Consider the following 17833-nt stretch of genomic DNA (forward strand, 5'->3'; position numbering starts at 1 on the left):
AACAATAAAATACATGCTTCGTAATTTAGGAAGTGTATAGCATATTACTAGTTTTAACGCGACAAACGTACTAGTTTAAAACAAGTTTTTATTTGAATAAAACGCGTAATAGAATCGGTAAATTCACTTAACTAAAACTCATAGCTATAACATACAAGTGCTCATATATTAAATTTTAGTCGTATAAACACAAACATTCGGGCTTACGAATTTTACAATTCTATACCCTGAAGGAATTTAGAATACAATACTACTGATTTAATAATGCTGGAAAGTTGGAAATATATAAATATATACAAGTAGCAACTAAATTAAAGACGAACTCAAGTGTCGTCAGGTTTTGTCTCCACAATGTGACTTATTATCGGTATATCTTCAACCTTTGTAAAGTTGGCCAATGAATCGCCATTAAGTATGCTCTCGATATAGTCATGTCTGAACTTTTCCCACTTTCGTGTCTTGAGAAAGTTCTTGAACAAAGCCTCTCTGGTTGGAATATTGCACTCGATATAGAAACGCTGTCGCTGCCAAACGTTGCCAGGATTTTGGGCGGCCTCAAAGAGCCAAAAGCGTGGTATTACGATGCACTGCACCGTGGTCCTTGCCATAATCACACGATGATCCATCTTCTCGCCCAACCCAAAAATTCCTCCGAATGTCAGTGAGCCTACGTCAATAAAATGCGTTTCGAATCGTTCCATGCCGATTGTTTCGTTGACAGTTCTCCGAAGCGAATTGCTGGAGGCAGTGAATATTTCGGTACCCTCCGATTCGCTCTCGAATTCGCCAGTTTCGCTGACATATGCTGAAATTGGCGTCTGCATTCCAGAATTCTCACTATACCGTTCCTCGCTATGATCCTCAGATGTGTAGCATGATTCATCGCTCTCGCCCATTATGTAATGTTCATACTGCTCCCGCTTCATCTGACGTTCTGCGTCCCGCACACGCTGTCGCAATCGCAGCCGTTGTCGTGCTGTCTCCTTGGTAGATCTCCTAGGCAGCGGTTTCTTCAATTCATCGCAGGCCCGTTGTATCTCCTGAAGACCCATTTTGCGAAGCTGTCAAATAAGAAAGGAAGCACACGGTGTTACAAAAATAATCTTAATAAGAAGGCATTCATGAGATCCATAAAGATCTCATGTGGTTGATTTCGATGCACTGATTCCAAATCTGACTGCGAAAATGATTACCAAAACTCATTGTATTTGGTGAATCAGATGTGGGAAGACCCTGAGAGGTATACACAATACCTACAGCGATTATATTTTGCACTCTATGATATGTATTTGAGCGTTTGGTGGCAACATTTCATGGCAATGGCTCACTGATAACCGATTCGAATACAAAGCTCACCTTCCTTTTCTTGCTCTTTTTGTTCTCATCCAGCGATGAACTGGATTGCATGTACTCGTTAACATCAAAATACGTATCGTTATTGGCTTTGGAGTCATCTTCCAAGGCAGGTTCAGTTCCCCTTTTATGAACCTTTGGCAGCTCGAATACCTTCTCCCGGTTAACCATGCTGACCTGCGACGGAGAAAAAGAGACTATATAATTGTGCCAAATTGGAGATTTCTGGCAGATAGCACACCTTCATGTGAAGGCATTGTAGGATCACACATTCCCCGCTAAGCACAAAATAGACATAGCTCATGGTGCCCAAATCTTCGGTGTAGATCGTCTCCAAAGGCTCGAACTGCTGAATGGTTCCGTACTTACTGGCATTCACAATCTAACAAAAAAGTTGCACCATAACTCGTCTTTAATTACAATACTTGCTGCTACCTGCTCTTCGTTGAGAAAGTTAAAATAGTCAAGGGCCCGCAAAGCATCCTTCTTTTCCTGCCACATCTTTTGCATAAAAGGTAAGAGAACAGATTTATAATTCTTATTGAATATAGCCAGCAATTCGCAATTAGCTGTAAGAACCAGATGCAATTAGGTTGCAGCAAACACACTATTTAGTCTTACTTGTGGCGGTATAAGTGTTGGTTCTGGGGGCATCTTCCATCACATCAATATCCCCAATACAATCCCCGGGTCCAAAAATAGCCTCCGATTGCAGCTCCTGACGATTGCAGCCCTAGGAATTATCAAGTATATATCAAAACATATCATTTCTATCATATAACACGATTAAGTATGGTTTTCATAAAGCAAACAAAGCATATGTATAAGAATGTATTATAGTTCATTTTGATAGTTTACCTTATTGAATACGTTCTTAGACATTTCCACCTCTCCGGCGAGTATAAAATAAATCGTTATGGGAAAATCTCCCTCTTTCATGACAATACGTCCGGGAGTTATTGCCATGAATTTGACAATCGGAACCAGACGAGCACGGACTTTCTGCGATGGATAACAGGTCGTATAAGATTTATACATACAAATGTAAATTCAAATATACTACCCACTGGGGAAAATTTTGAAAAGCAAGCCAGATTGGCCACTATGTTGCACAGCTTTTTTCTTTCCTCGACGGTACGCGTGGCATGCGGAGTGCGTAGCAGCGATTTCTCCTGAAGCAAGCAAAATAACAAATTTTAGGTCTGGATGAAAATAGTTTCATTGGACTTACGGCCATGGTCACCATGCCCACTTTTCGCTTTTGCCGAACCAACATGGCAACGTTCTTCTTCACGTTCAGCGAAATTCCCGTATCCTCAGGCAGCTCACTTAGCCACTGCATATTCAGTATCACGGCTCGGACGAGCTTCTTGAACCGATTCTTGGCCATTCTTTTTCCAAGGCCATCGAGGCCATCGCGTTGGCGCTTAGACATGATCAGTCTGGGATGCCACAGAGGTTGTCGATCTGTTCAGTTCAAAGTATTGTACCCAATGGATACTATCCATATAACATTATTCAAATGACAACGATTTGGGTTCGCCGCCTGCTGTCTAGTTAAGCTTGCAAATGTACAAATATATAACATAAAATAAACTTTATTTATATACATAATTATGTTTTTTTTCATCCTATTTCAGATTTTTGGTTTTGTACGCTCATAAAATGTTCGTTATTTTAAAAAGAAATACACATATGAATCCGGAATAACTATTATTTGTATTTCTTTAAAATATAATATTTAATGGTGCTAAAAAATAACGATTATAATCGATATTTCTCCCCCTGAATATAATTTTTAGCTGCACTTGCTTGCGCTATCTTGACGCACATCCATTCGATTAACTCGGTATGTGGTATATTTTGTATGCTCACTGCGTTCACACTGCGCACAATTGAATTCTATCGTTGGCTGTGGCTATCGGTACGGAAGAAATTTTAGTTCGTTTTAAACATGAATAACATAAATTAAGCAAACAAAAGAGAGCAGTTCCCAAGAGCGCGATTTATTTTAGTTTTTAGTTTTAGTTCGGTGCTGCTGTGCAATGTAAAGTATATACAAGAAAATATTTACACATGCGCATTAACCGATATATGTTCTGTGTAGATGGTTTTTTTTTTTGTTAACCATATGAAAGAGAATTAAATGGTTGTGTTAATGATTCATTTACAAAGGAACCCCGAACCGAACACAGCTCAGAATTTGTGAATCAAATGCCAATGAGTGTATTTGTCCCGCATGAGAGGAGTATAATAAAGAAGGCGGCGACGATGTTGCTGATGATGATGATGTTGATGATGATATGATGACTTCGGGTCGTGTATGTATGAAGAAATGAACCGAATGATTTTTTGTGTTCGGCTCGTTTGGCAAAAGGGCTTAGCCTAAAGTTTGTGTGTGGTGTGCTGTGGTGTGCTGTGGTGTGCGGCTTGTGTTTTAGATAGATGTTGATGTACAAGAGGGTGCAGCATTTCCCTATATATGTGTACATACTATCTACGTATATATATATATATGGAGTTACAATCCATTGACACTCCAGACCCGTAACCTATACTACAACCTATAGTTTTATTAAACTCGAAATATCCTGAAAATGTCTGCGTAAATACAGAAAGTCGCCCGGTGATTTCGAAGGCGAATATGTTGTACAGTGGCTCACAGCTTAATTTGTCCGGAGGTAAATATTTATTAAATAGTTTTATGGCAAATCAATTTAAATAGCATACAAATAAATACAAAGACAGTTTTTCATATCTATACTTATTGAAATTTTATAGAGAACATTTACAGAAAAAAATGGTTTAAATTTAAACTTTCTAAAATATACATAGATGGAAAAGGAGAAACAATTTTAAGATGTTTTCTTTTTTTTTTTGATTTTAATGTTTTTTTATTGTCTAAGCTGTGGGTTCACTATGCTCTATATTTCCGACTCATATAATAACAATTTGTGTGCTATCTGTTTCTAAAAGTTTTCTTATTTCATCTGCGTACTCGAAAAAAAATGTTCTGAATAGTCAATAAAAGATTCTATCCTGAAAAAAGAAACTAAATTAACAGCTGGTTTAGGAAACGTATAAAAAGTAAACAAAGCGCAAACAGCTGATGAATGCACTATTTATTTTATTGTCTTTCATTAAGTTTTCTTCGAAGTCTGGGTGGCAAAATGCTTCAAAATATGGTTTTGGATACACGTATCATTGTCCTTATATTCTAATTAAAAAATCTTATTTCTGGTGCTGGTTGTTCTCAAAAATAGTGTCTACTAGCAAATGTCTAACTCTTAATCTTATATAGAATAGGTGTGATGTATTATTGCCTTAGAATTTTGCAATAGTGGTTCGTCTTTAACATTCAAAATGTTTGCTAGATCCTCAACTTTCTTATGTAGTGACCTCGGACCAGATTTAATCAGTATCCTCCTTTTTTTGCCCTTTGTTTGGACCCTTTTAGCGATTCTATCCCAATTCGTTTTGTGAGACTTCCACTACGGATATGACGAAGAAAATGATTTCATGGTAAGCCCCAGTATAAATTGTTCAGTTTATTCTTACAAATTTTCGAATTCTTTAAAATAATATTAGATAGCGGAAATTAAAATGTACAAATCTCATGGCGTTTTCAGTGATTGATGTTAGACAGATGTTGATCTGATTTCCTATAAAGCTTTGCCTTCACAAAACCAGGTTTTAACATTATCAAATTTGATTATCGTATTATAAATATAGTAAGGTGGTTAGTGTTTTCATATGGTCTTCTTACAGCCCAGCACATAACCAGCACGGAAAACCCTACAAAGTCACAAAAGATAACGTTTCTCTCAGATAAACGCATTCGTATCGTTACTATATGTGGCTTTTATTAAAACGAATTCCACTCAAAGTTAAATATAGACTAAGACTCGCATTTGCTGAACAGAGCTCATAAGCCAAACAATGGCGGACCTAATACATTTGGGAAATATCGACGTGGTCATCCAGAAAGATAAGCCCGGATCGCCAACGGGCTGTTCGGATGATGGGAACCTGGCAGGGCTAGGTGGCATGACTGGATTAGGTGGCATAATGGCCCCTGGTGGCATTGATTTGGGTGACTTGGCGCAGGAATTGGATCACGATGAGTTCGATGGACCCCATATGCTGAATGGTAAGTAAGAGTTCCGTGCATTTCTTGTAGAACTCATTTGAATAGCTTGAAGAATTTGATTTTATTTGTTCTTTCTCTTATATTTATACCTTTCTCCTACCAACTTTCTTTCCATACTTTTGATCAAACCCGAAAATCAGGTGAACGTCCAGCGATTATTGCTCCTCCGGAAAGCGAATGGTACCATGGACGACTTGATCGCTACTCTGCAGAGTCTCGCCTACGGGGAAGCAGTAAACTGGGCAGCTATTTGGGTGTGTATAACTTGGTATTCGAAGGTGAAAGAGTTGCTAAATACATTTTGTTTATTTCCACTTTAACGCTGAGCAGTTCGTGAAAGTGACCGCAAGCCTGGCTCCTATGTTCTTAGTTATTATGGGCGCACCGGCATAAACCATTTTCGGTAAGTAATTGATTAGATACCCATTAAACCCAATTGCTTTGATGGTTTCTATGTATATTTTTTTATATTTATTTATTATTGTCTTTGATAGGATTACAGCCGTGTGCGGAGACTTCTATATCGGAGGACGACAGTTCATTTCCTTAAGCGACTTGGTTGGTTACTATACCTCATGTAGTGACCTACTAAAGCGCGAACGCTTGGCCATACCAGTTGCTCCCCCGGAGCCAGTTAATGATAAGAAACGCGTCGTAGCCATCCTGCCTTACACAAAAATGCCGGAGACCGATGAACTGAGTTTCCAAAAAGGTGATATCTTTTTTGTACACAATGACATGGGCGATGGCTGGTTGTGGGTGACTGCCCATCGTACTGGCGAGCAGGGAATGATTTTCAGAGAACTTGTGGACGATCTGGATGTATCTATCGATCCAAATACGGTGTTTCCCTGGTTCCATCCGAACTGCACCAAAAACGAAGCCGTCGATATGTTGGTTAAAGGTGTGTATCTTTAGTTTATGGTTTATGACTTTAAAAGCAATAATGTTGAGATTCGACATATATGAGTCACGCTTTTGCGACACTCCACTTTAGGGTTCTCTGTTTTTATATGTGTATATGTAATTGAAACCATTTGTTGATCCTTACAGCTGGACCAGGAAGTTTCCTTGTTCGTCCAAGTGACAACTCACCGGGGGATTACTCTCTCTTCTTTCATATAAACAATCAAATCCAACGCTTTCGCATTGAGAAGAAGGGCGTGCGCTATTTAATGGGTGGCCGTACATTTGAATGCTTGGATGCGGTTATAAATCGATACCGCAAAGAGCAAATTGTGGAGGGCCACTCACTGAATCATCCAGTTGTGAATGGCATTCAGCCAGAGTTCAATCAGCAATATGTTGTGGAAAAGGCCGCTGAAAAAATCTATGCAACATTGCGCGAGTGCCGTGACCAAATCGGTCTCAAGAAGATTAAGGGAATCAAACATCACGGTCACTTGAACAAGAAGTCGGACAAAACGACGAAATGGAAGCAACTATACTTCGCTTTAATCAACGATGGTTCGGAGACGCAACTTTGCTTCTACGACAATCCGAAGAAGACCAAACCGAAGGGTCTGATCGATTTGTCCTGTGCTTACCTCTATCAATGTCACGATTCGCTGTGGGAGCGTCCCTATTGCTTCCAAATTGTCGAGAGGGCCCTGCCATGCTTGGCCACAGTGACATATCTGTGTGCTCCTAGTCAGGAAAGCTACGTCGAGTGGATTAATTCGCTCAAGGCACAATGTGATTCCCAGCTGAGTCGTGCCCAAAAGAAGGTCTCGCGTCTTCGGGAGCTTCGTTGTCTTAACCTGCATGTGCTAGAAGCTCATCGATTACCATTTAAACTAGTGCCACATCCATACTGCAGTATTTCCCTCAATCAAGTCAAAGTGGGCAAAACTCGTGTCAAAATTGCTCCCGAACCCGTCTGGGAAGAGGAGTTTGTGCTAGAGTAAGTCTACCATATCTCCGCCTGTTTGGATATTTAGTGAGTAATACATTTCATAAACTTATTTACTTGCAGCGATGTTCCTCCAGATGTTGTCTCCCTAACCATTACCTTAATATCGCGCGGCAAGCGCGGAAAAGACTCCGAAGTGGCCGAGCTGACCATTGACTTGTCTAGTCTGAAGAATGGCCAGGAAACTGAGGGCTGGTACCAACTCACTGGAATGACACCGATGGGCGAATGGGGCTCGTTGCGATTGCGTATGCGCTACCTCGACGATCTGATAATGCCGTGTGAAGAGTACAGTCCTCTGCAGCAATTGCTCCTTGAGTCGGAGCTGTATGCTGTGAAGGCGCTGGCTGAATTGTGCCATAATGATCGGGTTCCTTTGGCCACGGCTCTCTTGCGAGTCTTCCGGCAGGAGAAACGGGAAACGGAATTAATTCGAATGCTGTGCCAGGCGGAGGTGACGCGCGAAAACGAGACCACAACGCTTTTCCGAGGCGCTTCCCTGGCCACCACACTAATGGATCTATATATGCGCACCGAATGCAGCGGATTTCTGCAGTCGGCCGTTAGCGAAACAGTGCAGCGCATTTTGGAGAGTAAGCAGTCGGCTGAATTGAATCCAACGAAAATGGACGTCAACGATGATGCCTGTACGAATGCAGAGTTTCTGTTGCAAATCCTGGATCTGGTCACCCAGTCGATATTCACTTCACCGGACGCCTGTCCCCGCAATGTGCGTTTCATTTGCAGCTGTCTTCAGAAGGCTGTGATGGCTAAATGGCCGACAGAGCGGCTGGTTCGCACCCGCGTCGTCTCTGGCTTTATATTCTTGCGCCTTCTGTGCCCAGCGCTGTTGAATCCACGCCAATTTGGCTTGGTCAGCGAGACGCCACCAATGGCAGCAACTCGGTCCTTAGTCATGGTCGCCAAGTGTCTGCAGAATCTGGCGAACTTGATTGAATTCGGCGGCAAGGTGCGTGCGATTCTAGTCTAGTCAGTTATGTGATCAGCAACATAAAATACCATTTTTTAATTTTAGGAACAATACATGGAGGTTGTCAATCCGTTTATCTTGAAGAACAAGGAACGTATGATTGTTTTCTTGGATCAACTGTCCTCGGTCAACGATCCGAACCAACCGCTTGGAATGTTTGTCGAACAAAGTACAAATCTGAATTCTCAAGACACTGGTAATTATTTCTTGGTCTGATTGAACGTATTTTATTTATTGTTCATATTGTTTCATGCTTTTTTCTTTTTTTCGACTGTTTTACTTAGTTTAATGAATATATTTTCTAATTGAAATGTAATAGTATTAAATATACAATGACATGCTTTAAAATTATTCCAGGACGCGAGCTGGCTACCTTGCATCACATCTGCGTATCACATTCGCAAGAACTTCACGAGTTATCCAACATAGTTTCAATTAAGAAGCTGGTCACAGTTACGGACATGCTGACCAAGCACAAACTGAAGTACCGCGAGATGATCAGCTAAAAAGAATTGCGAAGAGCGGTTGATAGAAATGCGATGTCTTCTTATCTACAAGTCCCTTCATACCTTTTTATAAAAATATTTATATGTGTATACTATTAGAATACATAAAATAAGAACTCATAATAACTGGTTGAATTGTATTGGAATAGTAAACAGAATTTCATTTATAAAATTATTTATATGAAATGAAATAATATTTAACAGACCGGTATGCATTTATTTATTATTATAATTAAAGTAACTTATAATACACTAGCTTACACGGATTACTCCGTATAGCCGCAAACTCAGATATTAAAAATGGTTTTGCTTTTGATATTGTTTATAATTTTGTGTATTTTCGGCAAATGACAGATGGCGTCGGAATGCACATTTATCAAAAAATCAATACATTTTTTTTAAATAACGCATAAAATCGAAATAAATTAATGAATTCAAAAAGAGTGCAAAAGACTTCCTCTGAACAAATATACTGTGTTTTTGAATGGATCCATTTCGGTTGCTTGCTACTGAGAAATGTTTTTTGAATTCCTGGAGGCGATTAATGCAGTTCTTTGCGTTCTAAGGCGTTGCCATGGGCATGGAAAAGGCAAATATTTGCCTTCACAAATTCAGATGGATTAAATTGAACTACATATATTTTTCAAAGGAAACAACAGTTTTTTGTTTATATTTCCAGTTTCACTACTGATTTCTTAAATGTTAATATATTCATATTAAAAGACAAACAATAAAGCAACCTGATTTTTACACGTATATTTAGTATTTATAAAATATTACATATTTATTTTTTAGATTTAAATTTATTTACGTCCCTTCCCCTTGCGACCTTTTCCACCCTTTTCGCGCCTCTTCTTTGCATCCATCGACCGCTTGTCCTTCTTCTCGCGAGGATCCACCACCTTATAGCGACCCTTTACACCTGCTGGACGACGGGCGCGACGAGCAGCCGCTTGCTTCTTGGCCACCACATATGTGACCTCCTTCTTCTTCTCCTGGGCCTTTTTGTACACCTTCTTGAGCTGCTTGGACTTCTCGTGGTTGGTGGCATCGGTGTTCTCCATAATCTTTTCGGCCATCTTCTTAGCCTTGGCCAAGCGTTTTGTGGCACGACGGTGCTTGCGTGCCTTGGCCTCCATGACCTTCTTGATTGGGCGCACATTCACCTCCTGCAACTTGCGCTGGTACTCGGCGGTTAGTTCCTTCGGAACTGGCGTTGGCTTGGTCATATGCTCGTCCTCATCCAGTTTGAACCAAACGGGAACGTTCTCATCGTTGAAAGCGTAGCGGTTCCAGGCTGCGTCGATCAGGTCACGGCGTGTTTTCTTGTTGCGAGTTAGCAGTGCGCCCAGAGCCATTTCGTTTTCGGATAGGCGAACCTTCTTTGCGTTTGTACCTGGCAAAAGCAAATGAGAAATTAGGTTCAGGAATGTTAAACGTTTATTTTAACTCACCTGCAGCTGTCTGTTCGCCTTCGCCATCCTCGTTAGCATCATCTTCGGAATCGGATGACTCTGAGCTGCTGTCTTTAGCTGCGGCTTCATGGCGTGCACGACGTTTGGCCTTCTTTCCCTGGATAGCCTCAGCATTTGCGTCCGGTGTAAGGCTGCTCTCACCCAGAACGGAGACACCCTTGGCCTTGTATTCCTTGGCTAAATTGTTTAGATCGTAGGTTTCTTCGTCGTCATCTGACTGGATATTTTGTAGTACATCTTTCTCGTACCAAAGCTGTACGCGTTGCTCTCGCTTAGTGTTTTTATCGCGGAAATCATTAGATTTAATCAGCGGATTCTCGGAGCGCTTTTTCCTCTTGTTTTTACCCTTTGGATTGTCATCATCATCATCATCACTGAGACCCAGGCCCTGCTTATCATTGATTTGATCCTCATCTTCGGAGGCCTCGCTTTGTTCCCCATCATTGTCGTCGTCATAGTTTAGATCATCATTGATGTTACCCTCATCCTTGTCGAAATACTTGTATTTTGGCAGCTTTGCTTGCTCAGGTTGAGTTTCATCGACGGCAAAATCAGGTTGAACATCTAGCAACTCGTCGAGCTCAGCAGAGGTGTTGATATTCTTGAGGTCGAAGATTTCATGCTCCATTTCCTCGACTGGACCATCGTCTCCCTTGATCACCATGTTAAGGTTCATCTTCTCGTGCAATTTCGCCTTAGTCTTGAGCGTCTTCTTACGCTTACGCTTTAAATCCTTCTTCTCCTCTTCGACAATTGTGTCAATTTGCGTTTGCAGCTCGGCATCTTCCATGTCCTCGATTTCCGCTTGCGTCAATGGCTTGGGCTTCTCCTCTTCGGCATCGCCAACGACCAATGGGGTTTCCTTTTTAACGAACAGCTCCCTAACATCCTTCCACCATTGAACGAGTCCCTTGATATCCTTGCGGCCCAATAGCTTCAGATCCTTGCAGCACTCAAGGATCTCTGGCGTGGTCTTCTTATGCTTGGCAATGCGCTCATCATCGATGCGAATGGAACCGATGCCCTGCAGTGCAGCCAGAGCATTTTCAGCCTTCAGGAACTCTGTGGCAGCCAAATCGTTGCGCAGGGCAATATCCTGTGCCGTGTAGCCCTCGGCCTTGATGCGTTTCTGCTTTTCGGGATGCAGCAGACTGCTCTTTTTCTTGGCATCGAGATCCAGCTCCTCAAACACGTACTTCGAGTCCAGGAGACGGGGATCGATGTGATCGGGTGCCAGGTAGCCCTGACAGACGACGAATATCTCGGCGGATTCCTTACGCGAGGCACTCGGCTTGGTGGCGTGCACCTTCTTGAACAACTGCTTGAGCACCCAGAGCAGGGCATTGTAATCCTTGGAGCGGAAAACCTTTGTCACAAACCAGCCGCCGTTGCGCAGAAACTGTGTGCTCAACTTGAGGGCATTGAGGGTGAGGCAGATCTGCTGATAGGCATCGTACAGCCAGTTCCTGCCCACATTGGGAGCACCATCGTGGAGCACAACATCGGCCTTCCACGATTGCAGCTCCTTTGTCAGCGATTGGCGGCACTTCTCGGTGGTGATATCCTCAACGAGGCCAATGCATCCGGCAATGGGACGGATGGGGAAGAGATCCACGCCGATCACAATGCTGGATACTGGCATATTCTGCTTGGCCACCTGCATCCAGCCACCGGGAGCTGCGCACAAATCCAAACATACTTGCGACTGCTGGAGGAAACCAAATTTGCGATTCAGCTGGATCAATTTGAAGGCGGCACGCGATCGCAGACCCGTTTCCTTGGCCAACTGGTAGAACTTATCCTTACGGGTCTTTCCAACTTTCGTTTTCTTGCCCATTGCTGCTGGCTTTTCGTACAAACACGATCAAATAAAAACAAATTCAAATCAAATGTCGAATTCGTGCACGTGTTGCCAACAGTGTGGCCGTATTGAAAATTCAAAATATTCCGGGCTGGCAGTCATGGGCGTCAAGATAGCAGCGATTGAGTGCAGCACACGTGGAACGTGTTGAACGATTGTGGAATCCATTTGGGAAACGGTTGAATGATTTAAAAAGTGGACCTTAAAATGTACATATAAAAATTGGTTTAAAGGTAATTGCAAAAATGTACCACCCATTTTTAGGAATAATTGTAAAATGTGGTAAGGTACAATAAGCCACATTGATATTAAAATTAATTATTCAATTAAGATCTATTTGTGGCTGTTTTAATATTAAAAAAAGGTATTTTCATTGGTTTGCCCAGACACATATTGAAATTTATCTGTGAACCAGATGGTTTTTATACGAACGAACAAGAGTATCTACAGATGTTCCATCTCTTTCTATTACGTGTATAGTTTATCTGCGAGGGATAACGCCCATATCTGTGGCCTTTAAACAGGACTTTCCAAGTCAAAAAAATCAAATACCCCCTAAAACCATTAATTAATACTTCGTTTTGATTTATTAAGGTATTTGTGTAAAGTTGTGTATTTATATATTTTTCTATTGTTATCCAAAATGTTTAATGCAGTACCTTACTTACTGAAATACGTTGAATGGTATCATTTGACCGTAATGTGAGCGAAAGTCCGGCGAAGACATAAATTATTTATCAGTTAAAATTATAATCGTTTTTGTATACATTTAAATAATCTGTTTTCATATCCGTTTTAATTTGGGGCAAATAGTTATGTATGTATACTTCTGTCTAAGCGAAAGACGAATTAGTTCTTGGTTTTTATAATTCAATTAGGTTGGAGAAGTAGTTTTGATAGCAAAAAATCAATTGAGATTTAATGTAGTTTCCATTTAATGTGTAATACTTTCGATGATGTAAAAAGAAAAACATATGTTTTGGACTTTTAGAATAGTAGTAAATAAATGTGTGAAAAGTTATAAACTGTTAAATAATAGGACTCGTCTTTCGATAGAAATAGGACATTTAATTTATCCAAGACTTTTTCGATTTTACATTCAAAATTTTTGTAATTAGTTGACGTGTGCGGATAACAACAACATGTATTATTTATTTATCTGATATACATCGTATACATGGTTTAGTTTCGTATTTTCGTATTGTTCAAGTTTTAAAAATTTCGTACAGTTTTAAATTTAGTAAACACTATTTTGCTGTCGTATACGTACTGTAGCCAAAAAAGAACCGTCATAGTATGATTTACATGCAATATTTGTATATACCCGCAAATGTAGGTAAATGTATTAAAATATATTTATACACAGCTGCGGTCAAAATAATAGCCTTGAAACTTGTGCCTTCACTCGTTGTGAATATATTCGTATACTACCAGTTTAATCGAGTTTCTTTGCATATGTTTTCGATGGTTATAATATATATAAGCTAAGGGGGTTCAAGCAGAAAAAGTCACTGCATCGATAATTATCCCTTCTTAAGAACGCTGATAAAATTATAATCGCTTAAACGAATTATTACGTATTTATGTATTTTACAGTTCACATGCCACAAACATGCTTTCCATTTTAATCGATTGTGAAAAAGCAAGCAGATTATATTCGTTTACTTGCCGGGCAAATAATCTTAAATAGGCAATATTCAATTTACGACTTCTTAAAATATCCTGCATAAATTGTTAATTAGCAGGAGACTGCGCCAATCAGAAAACCATATCATCACCATGCTTCATTTTTTTTTTTTTATAGCAGGCAATGGTTTCCGCCAACCAAAATGTAGCAAGCACAAACTAGCTATTACGTATTTATATTCTACTCGCGTATGTATATCTATCGGAACTATATCTAAATTTAAGGGAATTTTAAACATATCTGACACGAAAACAAGGACAGCAGAATTAAAAACCCTTCAGGATTGTTGGTCTTAGCAAAGAAGCAAATATAAACCGCATTTTTTTGTTCAAAAGTGAACCGCACATAATTATGAAGAAACTGCATGTTAGATTTTCAGCGCAGTTATTTTGACCGCAACTGTATGAGGGATTCTCCGATTGGGAGTGGTTCACAGCCCTGATCCTCAGGGGCTTAGATCCTGGTGGAGATTTGGGTCGTAGCCGCCCATGCTGTTGTCGTACGGTTGCTGCTGGTCGTAGCCCCCAGATCCCATTGGATAGCCCATGGAATCCTGTGGCGGAGCGGGTGACATCATGGGTGTGGTTGTCCCGCTAGGAGGACCGGCCATGGAATACGGTGAAGCACCTGCGGCCTTCTTGGCCGCATACAAATTGGCCTCCTCCTGTGCCTTACCAATGTTCTTCTTATAGCGAATACGCTTGTTGCCAAACCAATTGGATACTTGCGAGACCTGCATGAGTGTGCGTTCATTTACAATGCTGTATTGCAATTGAACTGCATGACTGATTAATGTGAGTACTTACCGTGATGCCACACTTTCGTGCCAACTCTTCTTTGGCCTCTTCGGATGGATATGGGTTGCTCAAGTGACTATAGAAGTACTCGTTGAGGATCTCGGACGCCTGCTTGCTGAAGTTGCGGCGCTTGCGGCGTGCGTCCAGGAAACGCGATCGAAGGATCATCACAGCCTCGCAGGTCGACTGCTTCAGCTGCATTTGTATGGAACTAAACTTTTTGTGGATTATCTGCACCATTCGCTCGATTTCCTTTGGTGTAATGGGTCTGAAATATGATTGTATTAGCGAAATGATCCACATAATCATTATTTATCTTTATCCACCAACCTCGTGCGACTCTGTTCACGGAGAAGATTCATAACATGCGTGGTAAACTCATTGCATGCCTGCTCGTACTTCTCCAATTCCTGGTGATATATTTGACGGATCTGTGCCAGCTTGGCACGGTAGTCGGAATGCTCAATGGCATTGTCAGCACCATCGATGGACAGAGAACCACCCTGGCTGGCCGCAGCCGCAGAGGCAGCCGCTGCTCCGCCACCGCCCTTCTCAGGTCCTGCCACGCCCTCGGCAATCAGCATGTTGTCCAAACGCATCAGTTGTGGATCTGGGGGCTCCTCCTCCTGGGTGTTGCGAATCGAGAGGACTGTAAAATTTTGAGTAGAAAGGGGCATGGTTAAAACATTTACAAATTTGATATATATCATATGGTTAAACCATTTGGTTTTTAAAACATCACAAGGAAATAGGAACATGTTTACCTATTCTTAAACCTGAAGTTTAAACATTGTTTGATTAAGCATAAAAAATGTATAAGTCTGCAGTGTTCAGAGACTAGGTAAAACAATACAGAATAGGATGGTGGTTTTGAGATTGAATTTAAGGTTGTTACAAGGTTTTGAGCTTACCAGTCTTCTCTTTGATTTCGCAAAGTACAGAGAAAAGGGCCGGCTTCATTCGGTGACAGTTGAGTGTATGTTTTCTGGCCTGGGCCTCGTCAAGTGATTGTTCCGAGATACTCATTATCTGTTGCAATATCTCGCCGATGTCCTTCTGCTTGCGCACCTCGTTCTCGCTGCCGGCATTCTGGCCATCATCCTGGCCAGACAAGCCATATCCTTGCGGAGCCATCATGCCACCGGTGTGGGCCAACATGCGATTGGGATCCTCCATGACGCCGCAACTTAAAGCAAGCTACAAATCCAAGTTGCTGTAATCATACAGAACAAACAATATTAATAGCATACACGAAATTAACACGTTTTGACGTTAACTTCTCAGTTTGCTACAAATTGGTGTTTTTGAAACCAAAAAAAAAACATGGTAAAACCTTGAGTTAATGTATATTAATTTGAAATTATGCACTTAAACTAACAACGAATTAATGTATTACATCTTTTACTAAACAAAAAAAATCACATTTATTGAAGAGATACAAAAAAACCCATTAAGCCCACAAGCCCCACCACAAAATAATCCCCAGACATTTGAGGCAATATGAACAGACATTTTGGTATCCTATTGAAAATGCAATAATCTCCACCTGTCGCAATCTCATGAAGCGGGATATCTTTTGGGGGTGAAAAAGTATCTCAAATGCGTAGCACGAAGCTGGCCAGTTAACTGAGCTATTTCTATTTATTTATTTATTGTTGGGTGGCACAGTTTAGTTACATTTTATATACATATGTAGAGATAAATGACGCCGAGTGCATCACATACATACACTTGTACGTATGTTTAGTGACAGCAGAATGGTAAAAAAAAGCAACCTGCCTAGTTTATATTTACATACACACACGGTTATGGTTCAACATTTATTTTAATACAGTTCGAAAAGATCTTGTAGATTTTGCATTTACATTCTTGGGAATTTATTACGTCAGAAAAGATTTTAAACTGTTTATAACAAGGTGTATGTACATATCCACACATCGATATACATATATGCATGTAAGTATTGAGAAGCGTCCACTTGAAATTCCATACTCACGGTTTTTTATTTATAGTGATGCCTCTTATATTTATATGCCGTGCAAGTCGTATTTTGGGTTATTTTCACTACAAATTAGCGACACATTATTTGCAGTTGTAAATAACCGCAAGTATATAAAAATATTATCTTTTTTGGAATACAATGAAAGGAAAGTACGTTCTGTATACGCAGAAAAATAAATCGATATGAAAAAGTTTTCCAGTATTATAAGAATATCGATAAATACCAATTATATTAGCTAGTGAAACGTGGACAATCGATATTTTAACCGTAGTTATTTTTTAGTGCTTAAGCACTGGCGTATAGGTTTCAATATTATTTCAAATAAATATACCAATTTACAATTGACTTATGTCAGAAATGATTTAAAAAATACTTTGCAATAAAATATATCAGACATCTTCCAGAAATAAATTAAGGACCATGTACCATAAGTTGGTATATAAAATAAATAATTCTTTTTTATTTTTTAAAAGCTGACTGAACTTTATTTTAACTATGATACTAATATGTGTGATTCTTGCCTTAGTAATATAAATCTGTATAAATGATCTGTGGCTCACTATTTTTCGATCTTTTATTATATGTTTTTTCTTAAAAAGGAGCCTAAATAAATAAAAGCGAACGTGTGAAAAAACTATTTTACGTTTTCACCATGCACGGCCAATCGATAGTAATCGATTTGCAGCCCTATCAAAATCATTATGGTCATATTGTGCAGTGACGTAGAGTCGTATGTTCGTGAACTTTGGAGAAAATCAATTCCTAAACGGTTTATTTAGCAAAATTATTCATTTACTTTCATTGTAATCAGCTACGCAGTATAGAAAACTTGAGAAAAAAGGTATAGAAAAGTGATTGTGACCAAAACGAACACAACCTCAAAAGTTCAAATGGCGTGGCTTTCATCCATATGTAAATGCATACGTGCATGAAAATATACATATATATATATATATATATATATATATATATATATATATCTATACCAAATAATTGAGTTTTCCGTAACTTTTAGTAACAATGAGTCCAGTGTATATCGGGAAAAAGTTACTTTACTTCATGTTTACACATAAATCACGATTTAACAGTGTTTTTTTTT

The 17833-nt window shown here is 39.9% G+C and overlaps 4 protein-coding genes across 32 annotated transcripts in view; 1 reads left to right on the plus strand and 3 right to left on the minus strand.

Annotated features, from left to right (window-relative positions):
- LOC6550515 (ras GTPase-activating protein 1) overlaps positions 1 to 16207 on the plus strand; it is a 52748-nt gene extending 36541 nt beyond the window's left edge. The window contains exons 1-11 of one of the 27 annotated variants that reach the window (XM_026981848.1): positions 3156 to 3202; positions 3529 to 3674; positions 4811 to 4875; positions 5241 to 5503; positions 5644 to 5757; positions 5834 to 5906; positions 5998 to 6407; positions 6557 to 7406; positions 7479 to 8385; positions 8452 to 8602; positions 8764 to 8976. In XM_026981848.1, coding sequence (XP_026837649.1) covers positions 5293 to 5503; positions 5644 to 5757; positions 5834 to 5906; positions 5998 to 6407; positions 6557 to 7406; positions 7479 to 8385; positions 8452 to 8602; positions 8764 to 8912 — 2865 coding nt within the window. In that variant the 5' untranslated portion in view covers positions 3156 to 3202; positions 3529 to 3674; positions 4811 to 4875; positions 5241 to 5292 and the 3' untranslated portion in view covers positions 8913 to 8976. The other 26 variants (XM_026981846.1, XM_026981849.1, XM_026981844.1 and 23 more) reach the window with 26 other exon arrangements.
- LOC6550514 lies at positions 109 to 2983 on the minus strand. 2 transcript variants are annotated; one of them, XM_001977953.3, is made up of 8 exons: positions 2585 to 2983; positions 2421 to 2525; positions 2212 to 2355; positions 1975 to 2086; positions 1789 to 1922; positions 1595 to 1735; positions 1357 to 1530; positions 109 to 1061 (listed from the first exon to the last, which is right to left on the minus strand). In XM_001977953.3, the coding sequence occupies exons 1-8, from the start codon at positions 2786 to 2788 to the stop codon at positions 324 to 326; spliced, it is 1752 nt and encodes a 583-aa protein (XP_001977989.1). In that variant the 5' UTR covers positions 2789 to 2983; the 3' UTR covers positions 109 to 323. The 2 variants fall into 2 exon arrangements, with proteins under 2 accessions (XP_001977989.1, XP_026837654.1); XM_026981853.1 differs by lacking the exons at positions 2212 to 2355; positions 2421 to 2525; positions 2585 to 2983 and having other exon boundaries at positions 1789 to 1854; positions 1975 to 2085.
- LOC6550516 (pre-rRNA processing protein FTSJ3) lies at positions 9653 to 12350 on the minus strand. The gene is made up of 2 exons (XM_001977955.3): positions 10367 to 12350; positions 9653 to 10308 (listed from the first exon to the last, which is right to left on the minus strand). The coding sequence occupies exons 1-2, from the start codon at positions 12222 to 12224 to the stop codon at positions 9716 to 9718; spliced, it is 2451 nt and encodes an 816-aa protein (XP_001977991.1). The 5' UTR covers positions 12225 to 12350; the 3' UTR covers positions 9653 to 9715.
- LOC6550664 (homeobox protein extradenticle) lies at positions 12961 to 16953 on the minus strand. Of its 2 annotated transcripts, none has more exons than XM_001977956.3 (5): positions 16729 to 16953; positions 15644 to 15945; positions 15063 to 15381; positions 14742 to 15000; positions 12961 to 14668 (listed from the first exon to the last, which is right to left on the minus strand). In XM_001977956.3, the coding sequence occupies exons 2-5, from the start codon at positions 15906 to 15908 to the stop codon at positions 14381 to 14383; spliced, it is 1131 nt and encodes a 376-aa protein (XP_001977992.1). In that variant the 5' UTR covers positions 15909 to 15945; positions 16729 to 16953; the 3' UTR covers positions 12961 to 14380. The 2 variants fall into 2 exon arrangements, with proteins under 2 accessions (XP_001977992.1, XP_026837657.1); XM_026981856.1 differs by lacking the exon at positions 16729 to 16953 and adding an exon at positions 16598 to 16700.
- Between the last annotated feature and the right edge of the window lie 880 nt (positions 16954 to 17833).

The sequence above is a fragment of the Drosophila erecta genome, unplaced genomic scaffold (genome assembly GCF_003286155.1).
Source record: "Drosophila erecta strain 14021-0224.00,06,07 unplaced genomic scaffold, DereRS2 tig00000126-arrow-pilon, whole genome shotgun sequence".
Lineage (NCBI taxonomy): Eukaryota > Metazoa > Arthropoda > Insecta > Diptera > Drosophilidae > Drosophila > Drosophila erecta.

What these genes read in the sequence shown, in the direction of transcription:
- LOC6550514 (XM_001977953.3), bottom strand. Translation starts at nt 2,788, where the DNA reads ATGTCTAAGCGCCAACGCGATGGCCTCGATGGCCTTGGAAAAAGAATG. An exon ending in ACTTTCTCAACGAAGAGCAG is followed by an intron (nt 1,736 to 1,788) that starts GTAGCAGCAAGT and finishes CTTTTTTGTTAG; the next exon opens with ATTGTGAATGCCAGTAAGTA. An exon ending in TACAATGCCTTCACATGAAG is followed by an intron (nt 1,531 to 1,594) that starts GTGTGCTATCTG and finishes TCTCCGTCGCAG; the next exon opens with GTCAGCATGGTTAACCGGGA.
- LOC6550516 (XM_001977955.3), bottom strand. Translation starts at nt 12,224, where the DNA reads ATGGGCAAGAAAACGAAAGTTGGAAAGACCCGTAAGGATAAGTTCTAC. An exon ending in AGGCGAACAGACAGCTGCAG is followed by an intron (nt 10,309 to 10,366) that starts GTGAGTTAAAAT and finishes TGCTTTTGCCAG; the next exon opens with GTACAAACGCAAAGAAGGTT.
- LOC6550664 (XM_001977956.3), bottom strand. Translation starts at nt 15,908, where the DNA reads ATGGAGGATCCCAATCGCATGTTGGCCCACACCGGTGGCATGATGGCT. An exon ending in CGTGAACAGAGTCGCACGAG is followed by an intron (nt 15,001 to 15,062) that starts GTTGGTGGATAA and finishes ATCATATTTCAG; the next exon opens with ACCCATTACACCAAAGGAAA. An exon ending in CACGAAAGTGTGGCATCACG is followed by an intron (nt 14,669 to 14,741) that starts GTAAGTACTCAC and finishes ACACTCATGCAG; the next exon opens with GTCTCGCAAGTATCCAATTG.